This window comes from Pyxicephalus adspersus, chromosome 9 (assembly GCF_032062135.1).
Source record: "Pyxicephalus adspersus chromosome 9, UCB_Pads_2.0, whole genome shotgun sequence".
NCBI classification, from domain to species: domain Eukaryota; kingdom Metazoa; phylum Chordata; class Amphibia; order Anura; family Pyxicephalidae; genus Pyxicephalus; species Pyxicephalus adspersus.
The window spans coordinates 33,711,569-33,721,815 of NC_092866.1; the positions used below are offsets into that span (position 1 = coordinate 33,711,569).

Here is a 10,247-nt window from a genome sequence, read left to right on the forward strand (position 1 = left end):
AAACAACTGGAAGCACTAAATTTGCCGTGTTTTGCCACACCCCCTTTTTTACCACCCGGCTATAGCTTCCTACCACCCGGCTGAAAAAAAATTTCTGGGGAGAACACTGCACTGGTCTGACTTTTTATTGGGGTACAACCTGTATGCCAGAGATGGTTTGCACCTAATTGAAAGGGGGTCTGCTGTGCTAGGGGAAAGATTTAGGGGAATGGTGGAGGGATATTTAAACTAGGACAGAGGAGGAGGGGGGGGCAGTCAAAATAAAGTGGCAGAAAGGTTAGTCAGGGGTCAGACACTAGTGGAGGGTGGATTGGGGATAGCTGGGGGGAGGATTATGGATATTTGTAAGGAGCTTCCCATGTTACAAACAAACATTGGATTGTGCAGTATTAGTTGTACTGAAAAACAAAATAATTTGGCAAACAAGGATGGTAAAAGCAGCAATGGTTTAAAGAGCCTGTTCAACAATGCTAGAAGTCTAGCAAACAAGATAGGGGAGTTGGAAGCCTTAATGAGTGAAGAGAATTATGACAGTTGGCATTGCTAAATCCTGGCTTTGTTCTTCACGTGACTGGGCTGTCAATATTCCTGGGTATACTCTCTTTCGTAAACTAAAGGGTGGTGGTGTCTGTCTGTATGTATGTGAGAAGTGATCTGAAAGTGAATGTGAAAGAAGAAATTGGGGAGGGAACAAACGATGAGGTTGAGGCATTATGGGTGAAGTTGAATGTGGGGTTGAAAAACACACAATTAATGATTGGAGTCTGCTATAGGCCCCCCAGTGCTAAGGAAGAAATATAAAGTCAGCTACTAGCACAGATAGAAAAAGCACTATGATGTTTATAACAGCACTACAGGAACAGCAAAAGGGAGGAAATTTGTGAATTGAATACAAGATAGTTTTATGGTACAGTTTATAGAAGCCCCAACTAGAAATGATACTCTGCTGGACCTAGTTCTTTCTAACAATACAGAGCTTATAACAAATGTGCAAATAAAAGAGAATCTGGATAGCAGTGACCATAATATGATTTCATTTAATGTTAGCTGTAAAGAGGAAGCAAAAACAGGAAAGATAAAAACTCTTTTAAAAGAGCAAAAAAGGGCGGCTCTCTGTGACTTGGACTGGGAGATAATATTGTCCTCAAAGAACACAGAAAAAAAATGGTAATGTTTCAAGTCTGTTCTACAAAAGCAAACTGAAAAATATATTCTAATGGGTAATAAGTTTGAGGCTAAAATAAAACCTATGTGGCATACAGCTGATGTTAAAAAAGCCATAAGGAACAATATAGGGCATTTCAAAAATATAAAAATGAAGGATCACCTTCATCATTTGAAACCTACAAAAAATATAACAAAAGATGTAAAAGAGATAAAATGTGCAAAACTTCAAAATGAAAGACTGATTGCAAAGGAAAGTAAGGCAAACCCCACAAAATTTTTCAAATATATTATTAGCAAAAAGTTCAGATCTGAGCATGTAGGCCTCTTAAAGGATGTCGCTAGGTTGGTAACTGGGGATAAAGACAAGGCAGATTTACTAAACACTTTTTTTTTTAGCTCTGTGTACACAAAGGAAAATGGCAGAGCTCAAGTCCAAATTCATAATAGCATTGTCACTGTCTTAAATGAGTCACAATGGTTCAGAATTGATATGATTGAGAAAAATTAAGGCTGACAAAGCACCAGGACCTGATGGATTACATGAAAAAGTTCAGGGAGTTACATCAGAGAGTTCAGTTATTTCAAAGCCATTATTTCTAATTTTTAGAGACTAAGTCACTGGCAAGGTACCGATGGATTGGCGAAAGGCCAATGTGGTTCCTATCTTCAAAAAGGGAGCAAAGTCATTACCTGGTAACTACAGACCTGTTAGTTTAACATGCATAGTTAGAAAGGTCTTAGAGAGTTTGATAAAGAGCCACATAGAGGTGTTTCTGCTAGAAAATAATATTATAAGTAATAGTCAGCATGGCCTCAAGAAAGTCAGAAGTTGTCAAACAAATTTACTCTCTTTTTATGAGGAAGTAAACAGGTAGACTGTGGAATAGCAGTTGATATAGTGTACTTGGACTTTGCTAAAGCATTTGACACTGTACCGCACAGGGGGTTAATATGCAAGTTAGGGTCGATAGGTTTAGAAAAGTCAATCTGTAAATGGATAGAGAACTGGCTTAAAGATTGCATCCAGAGAGTTGTAATTAATGATTCATACTCTGAATGGTCTAAGGTTATTAGTGGTGTACCCCAGGGTTCAGTGTTGGGACCTTTAATGTTTAACACCTTCATAAATGATATAGAGTTTGGGATTAAAAGTACCATTTCTGTGTTTGCAGATGACACCAAACTATGTAATGGAATTAAGTCCCCTATTTAATGTACAGCGCTGCATAATATGTTGGCGCTATATAAATCCTGTTTAATAATAATAATTAAGTCCATACAGGATGTCTATAATCTACAAGCAGACCTGGATGTACTGATTGATTGGGCAGCCAAGTTACAAATGACATTTAATATAGATAAATGTAAAATTATGCACTTGGGAGCTAACAACATGCATGCTTCATACTGTCTAGGGGGAATACATTTGGGGGGAGTCAGAAATGGAAAAGGATCTGGGGGTTCTGGTAGATCATAGACTTCATAACAGCATGCAATGCCAAGCTGCAATGTCTAAAGCTAGTAAAGTACTTTCTTGTATTAAAAGAGGAATAGACTGCAGAGATGGAGACATATAATTCTGCCCCTGTACAAAGCATTGTCAGACCACATCTGGATAATGCACTCCAGTTTTGGTCACCAGTTCACAAAAAGGACATTGCGGAATTGGAGAGAGTGCAGAGAAGGGCAACTAAATAAAATGAATGGAGGAGCTCAGCTATGAAGAGAGATTAGCTGACTGAATCTATTCTCCCTTGAGAAGAGAAGTTTAAGGGGGGATGTGATCACCCTGTATAAATATATATATATATATATATATACGGTCCATATAGAAAACTCTCTTCCCCATTATTCACTTTGAGATCATTAGAAAGAACAAGAGGGCACTCTTTGCGTCTGGAGGAAAAGAAGTTTAAGCTCCGGATAAGGAAGGGATTCTTCACTGTAAGGTCTGTGAAAATGTGGAATCAGCTCCCTCAGTAAGTAGTTTCAGCAAATACTATAGATTGCCTTAAGAAAAAGCTGAATGTTTTTCTAGAAGCGCAGAATATAACAGGGTATTAAGGCTTTAAAGTAAAAATAACAGTGACTGTTGATTGAGGGAACATCCGATTGCCTCATGGAATCAGGAAGGATTTTTTTTTTCCCCCTGTTGAAGCAAGTTGTACCAGGGTTTTTTTGCCTTCCTTTGGACCAACTATGTCTTATAGGGTTTTATATCTGGGATATGTTTATTTCCCTAGTGGTTGAACTTGATGGACTTTTGTCTTTTTTCAACCTAACTTACTATGTAACTATGTAATATGATGGTGCTATAAAAATACTGCTTAATAATTATTATAATAATAATAATTGAGCATTACAGTCAGCAATGACCACCCTCCCTAGACAGAAAGCGGTATCAAACTTCTGAGACAACTCTTCAGAAGTTTGCTTCAGTTCATAGTATTTGTCCTGCTCTGAAGCCTCTTGCCTGGGGCTCACAATTTTATGATGGTACTGTTTTTAAAACATATATTACATAACAATAAGACGTTTACAAATATATGTTTAATTGCATCATTTATTTGAATTTGGCTTAACAATGTCCAATAAGGAACTTTAATTATCAGTAATCTGTCTTATACTGTGAAAATATCTAACATTTATCTAGAATTAAACAAAACCTGTATGCACACATCTTTAGATGGTAACTATAGCAGCCCTTGCATGCAACAGTATTTTATAGGTCAAACTGTAAATTATTTTGTTTCAGTCTTTAAGAGGTAAATCAAAAGATTTCACAACAGCCCAAGTAGTGGGAAAAAAATGTAATCATTACCTCATCGATCATTACTTCATCAGCATTCAGACAATTTGATTTTCTTTTACGGGCAGGTGGTACAGCAGGAGCACTTGGTCTTCGTGCTGTTCCATTCTACAAGAAAGAACCAGAAGAATCAGCTTCTACTTTTTAAAGTTTCTGTGCTTTACAAATATACGGTCTTAAAATACATTTAACAAATTAGGTGTTTAGCAAAACAACATACAACATGGATGTCAATAACTGAAATAAAGTCCTAATCCAGCTAAAACATTTTTGTTTAGCCTCTGTCAGATTTAATAGCACTTAGCTCCCCTTTTAGGAATATTCACCCCCTTCCTGACAGGACAGCAAAAAAATGGATATTATCTCAAAAAGCAACACAAACAAGACCACATTTTTTTTTTTGGTGTGGGCAAGAGCTACATTTTCTTTCTGTCCTCATGACACCTGCAAACTGCCACATTCATTTCTAAGGATTTCTCAGTAAAGACAGACATTTTATTGTACATTTTATTTTTATCCTTTATATACACACACACAACACTGATAACTGTTTAGAAAATGGTTTTGACTCTACTATTCGGAAAGAGAAGTGTGATACAGACTGCAAAACGTTTAAACCATGCCTAGTCACTGATATATCAGCCAAATGTGAAATTATGGTATATAGTTATTTGTCCTCCAATATCTGTGTGTCTCAACACTTGTGAATGGCATATGTACTATAAAATATATGCTATATTTGTGGTCTGGAAATGGTTAAAAAAAAAACCCTGATTATTTAAAGGATTTTGTTAATTTCAGGATCCCCAAGTGAAGAGAAAAAACCTTGAATTTGAAAAAAAAAAAAAAAAAAAGAACACAAACATCAAAAAAGGTAAAGAGAGGTTACATAACTAAAGAACATCCTATTAAATATCTTTACCTGTGGAAAGACTGAGGCCTGCGTGTTTTCAACCACTGGTGGAACAGGAGTGGCTGGTGATACTATTTCTACTTTCCGCTTCTGATGGAAAAGCAAAGTAACTAGTAAGCCATTACAGAAAACAAAATATGACAAGGAAAGTTGATATTATGGAGAATACTCAAACCAGAAAAACAGACATGAATGGAAGTACTGGAGACAATATCTTACTGGAACAGGGAGAGATTTTCCTCCTCCTGCGGGGGCTGCAACTGGAGGTAGAATGAGTTCAGGAATCTTCCTCTGTGGAAAAGGATTGACACAGGCTTATAACCTCTCCCCAAATACAGTGGGAGAGAAACACTTAAGGATATTACTTTAATAACCAATTCTGTGTGAAGAGGCAAGTAAAGCTCTTCCTAATGCATGTCACTGTGTTAGGGACAGAGGTTCAGATATAATCTGCCTGTGTCATTTTGTTATAACACTGACATTCATACACCCATCACAGACATAGGTGGCAAAGTCACCACCCATCACAGACATAGGTGGCAAAGCAGCCATTTAAAACCAGACACAAATGAAAAACTGTGGATTGCCAAGCAATAGATACTTTCCTACTGACATGCAGTTTTTATGCACATTGTATTAAATCTCCTAATTAAGCTTCTGAGCAGTAACCCAGAGTGTGGCTCGGGGAAAAAAAAAAAACAGCTGATCGTGGTAACCCCGAGCCACACTCGGGGTAGCTAAAAAATAAAAACTTACCTGGTCTCACTGGTGTCCTCCAGTGTCCTGCCTGTCCAATCCCATCCTCTAGGTGCATCCTCTTCGTCCGATCTGTCCCCCGGTGACAGCACAACAAAAATTGATCACTTTATCAGATTCTGAATTGCTGCATGTTTTTTTCAGATGTGTCCAGTTTTTAAGGGTTGCCTTGGCACTTCAACTAAGTACACATGTGACACACACGCAAAGGTGCAAAGTTGATTTTTATAATCTTGTAGTAGTTACTCACCACTTCCCTCTCTGGGGAGCTGGGCCTTGACCCTGAAAGCCCATTCTTAGTTGGAGTCTTTGCCTCTTTTTTTGGAAACTGAATTTTTTTTAAGTCTAAACGGTCATAAGTAACCCACTCATCTAGCCGTTTATTAACTGTAAAAAACAAAAAATATTACCATGATTGATTTTTATAACTCTATAATTTCATATGCTACAACATATGTTTTAGTGGTTGGTAAATATAACGCAAAACTTTGTTTTTGGGTTTGTTAGGAAGAAAGCTCTGTGCTAGATATATTGAATTTACTCAAACACACATATGTGCATGAAACCATGCACTATGCACTTGGCTGTAAGCAAAATATCACTTACAATCACGATCCTATGAGACACTGAAAGATAAATATGTTGACTAGTTGTTAATAACTATGATGTTAGGTGATTACCCAAGAAAGCAGTGCTGCTACTGTTCTTTCATAGAAGCTGTCTACCTTTGTTTTGTCCATACTATGAAACACGTTGCCAATCCAATTTTACTGATGGCACTTTGCATGGACACAGCCCAGTAGGTATAACATGAAAAATGCAAGAGATTTTAATAAGATGCAAGAAAATATGCCAGGTATAAAAAAAAAAAAAAAAAACCTTTATGACAAGGGGCAAGGAGAAACAGACCAATACACTGCTCCTGCAAAAAAAATATATATATATATAGTACATAGTGGAACAGCTTCTGTATGAAAACTGTAAAACATAAAATCTACATTATTGAAGGAATTAAAAAAAAAATTATATTTCAATAAAGTACCAAAATAACATTGTATTAATAGACTGTTTACTTACAGTCAATGTAGTGAACATAAAACAGTTTCTTTGCAGACAGGTCTTTAACGCTCAGGATTTCTGCCAGTGCTAAAAAAAACAAATATAAAGAAATAGCATTGTTAACTGGTCGACAAATATTGTCAATCATGTATACAATCCTAGTAAGGACAAAACTAAATTTACAAAACCCACTCCATTCCTACAAAAATAAATCATTAACTTTTCTTTCCGTGATAAGGTACCACTGGATATTCTAACTTACGCCACTCCACTTCATTGTCTTGATTCTTGCGAAGGACAGGTAATCTGCATCCTTCCACAACTTCTGCCTGTAAGAAAAAAAGCGGTAGATAGCAGGAACATACATATATTCTGTTTTTTTCTGCAGTATGTAGCAAAGTGTGAGGCATAAATATCAATTTTTTAATAGGTAAAAAATGTATTAGCATTGCGGTGTTATTCAGTTACTGTAGAGATGACATAAAAGCTGAAAAACAAAGTTAAAGAGGTTGTGCCAGCTGCTGTATTTTTGCACAGCAGCTCCAGGTTGTCATTTTTGCAAATGTAATGAGGAAAAGGGATGCAGGGCAGACGTAAAGGGCGTACTACAAACACCCTGTGCACTTATATGCTTGTACAATGTTCTATAGGGAAGTCCTGTTCCCAGGTCGCTGTCTGTCTAGGCAACCTGGTAGCAGGTCCAGCGTCTACAATTGGTAAAAGTGTATATAAAATAAATGTGCTTTTTAAGTTTTGGATAGGAGTAAGTAATGAATAAGTCCCTGCAGATTTTTACAGTTATTCTGCACTTCTTTAGAAAAACATCCACTCTCATTTTTGGCAGAGATTGTTTTGCTAGAAAGATAGGGAGTGCAAATATGCATTCTGAAAGAGGACCTGTCACTGGGAGAAAATGTAGGCTGCCCATTGCTGACTTAGTTCTATAATATACAAATGGTTGTTCTGAAGCTCTACCTTTCAGGTGTGTGACAAACTACTGACACCATAAAATCAGATTTACATAAGGGCAATGGCATTCTTTAAATTAAGTTCAGCAATAGCAGATTCCATATACTATGCATCAGTACAGGTCCTCTATATTGTTCAAGTGCCGATTTACATTTACACAGTGGATTTATTTTATTAAAAACAATCACAATTTAAATTTAATAGGAGTTTTATGTCTAGTTGCATTAATTATCCTGTTCACAATATGTGAAGGTGAACGGATAATACTCCAATATATTCAAGTACAGTGCTCTCCTCAGCCCCTTTTAGCTGGGCGCACCACCCAGCACTTTTCTGTAATCACCCGGCTGTTTTTGTGTGGTTACTGAGGAGTTGGGTCATAATACAGGGGCTGCCACCCGCCTACAATTCCTTCCCACCAGCTTGAAAAAATTTCTGGCTTGAACACTTAAGTATATTCAATATATACTATATATATATATTTGTAATCTGTACCCAATGCAGTTGTACACATTCCCCTTAATGTTTGCCTTCAGTTTATGTTGATAGACTGTACTCACAATGTAAATATGTAACCTTCTTGGTAAAAATTGTTGCATATATTAAATTTCAATTTGGCCACACACAAAAAAAAACTCTTTTTTACTTCAAAAACAATTTCATTTTTTGTATTCAGAACGCAGGGTGGATATACCAGTGCTGTACACAAGGCAGTGTCTGCTCTCTTCCACGGGTTACCCCACCAACCCCCGATAATGGATAATATTGATAGGAATATACAAGCCTCGAACATTGTTCTTTATCACACGGTACCGATATAATATATGGGAAATTATCGTTTCCAATTTGTATCAATTGTTGCTAGACCTAAAACACGACGAATGTTAACGATTGCTTTAACCCGTAAACTAGAATAATAGCCCTTACCTCCGCCATGTTGATTGTACAGCTTCTTCCGTCTCCCTTCTCACAAACTCCACCTCTGTCCTCCCACTTCGAGGTGTTAGGTTAAATTTAAAGTGCCTGACATTTACAAGGTTTTTATTTTCCAGCAAACACAATGACTTTCCGAAATAATAAAGTCATAACTTTTACGCAAAATCACGACAAATGTAATACGGTTATTTTAAAAACGATATGAAGAAAAAGTAGGCATTAAGATAGACAGCCCTTTTTGTTCCGGAGAATGAATAAGATTTGCGTCACTGCGGAAGTAGTATTGAATGAGCAGTCTGCGGAAGTGTTTAGTTGTATTTTTTTTATACATTCAATAAACCATTAGGTTAATATCAAACTCTATTTATCGGCTTAACATCAAAGTATATTTTGCATGAATTAGGAATTTTTTGGGGAATAAAAAAATGTGTTACACAAAAGTCAGATGCTATTTTTTAAACAGACCCAAAAATAACAGTGCCTAAATGTTATGTAGAAGAATGTAAAATTTTTCTAAAATTAAAAAAGACCAAACCAAGGTCACAAACTTTTCCCTAATTTGAAAGTATGTTTATTTATATATTACATTCAAAAAAATAGAATTAGGACCAAAGCATTTAATGAGTTAACATACGCTGGCGTATTCATCCAGCATTTATCAACTGAAATGCTTGCTCGCTTCGAGCCGCGCATCTCAGTGAGCTTGACACTGGCGAGCTTGCATTAAAAGTCACTGTTCCCATAAAAAAAAAACATTCTTTAAAATGGCACACATTTTTACTTAGCCCTAAATAAAAATGTTTGTCCTGTTCAAATGTTATATTACGTATATATCGTTCACGTATATATTAGCTGAGAAATAAGCATATTTTTAAATGACCTAATATTTTCTGGTTCAGAAAGAGTTAATGGATTTCAGCTGTTTACATAAGCGCACATCTAAACGCATATGATGCTGGTCCTCACCAGGATCCGCCTGGTGATAAATTCCTGCGAGCTCTGGTGGGCAAGAGCTCGCTTTTGCCAGCGAACTAGCTTTTTTCTACAAAAGTCACAAGCGCACATACACATCTCATCTCATTTGCTTCTATAAATATATATATAAATATATATATATATATATATATATATATATATATAAATATATATAAGTTTTTAGTTGGGCCATTTTTTAACTATTTTAGCAATATATGAAAGTGGGTTTACATGTGTTTTTATTTTTGTTTTTGGTCATATAAATTTAGTGGAGTCTGTGTGATCTGTCTATTTTAATGTGACCTTTTAGCAAATGTGCCTATTTTTAATAAAGTTGTTTCAACAATTTTTAATTTTAATTTTTTAATTTTTAATGTTTGATTTTTTTCTGTTTGTTTGTTTTGCTTCATGTGCACTCATGTACATATATGTATGTGTGCATTTGTATGTATATACATATAAAACAGAAATGTTTTGGCCATATAGCAAATTAAAAAAAAAATGCGCGTACTTAGGCACGAACAAGTCAGTTGTTTACATGCGATTATAGATATGCATACCGTAGGTGTACGTGCAAATATGTAGCGTACGCACGTTTTCCACTAAGTGAAAGTGAACCCAGAAGTTTGAAATTTGTGTATCAAAATGCCATGGCCGTTGTTC

The 10,247-nt window shown here is 36.1% G+C and overlaps 1 protein-coding gene across 1 annotated transcript in view; it reads right to left on the reverse strand.

Moving 5' to 3' along the window:
• The window catches only part of KAT5 (lysine acetyltransferase 5), a 24,859-nt gene extending 16,122 nt beyond the window's left edge, over positions 1–8,737 (reverse strand). The window contains exons 1-7 of the mRNA XM_072421318.1: positions 8,601–8,737; positions 6,967–7,033; positions 6,723–6,791; positions 5,896–6,032; positions 5,109–5,180; positions 4,899–4,979; positions 3,989–4,084 (exon numbers count right to left, since the gene is read on the reverse strand). Of these exons, the coding sequence (XP_072277419.1) occupies positions 3,989–4,084; positions 4,899–4,979; positions 5,109–5,180; positions 5,896–6,032; positions 6,723–6,791; positions 6,967–7,033; positions 8,601–8,609 (531 nt within the window). The 5' untranslated portion in view covers positions 8,610–8,737. The remainder of the gene's footprint in view (positions 1–3,988; positions 4,085–4,898; positions 4,980–5,108; positions 5,181–5,895; positions 6,033–6,722; positions 6,792–6,966; positions 7,034–8,600) is intronic.
• Positions 8,738–10,247: the final 1,510 nt, after the last annotated feature.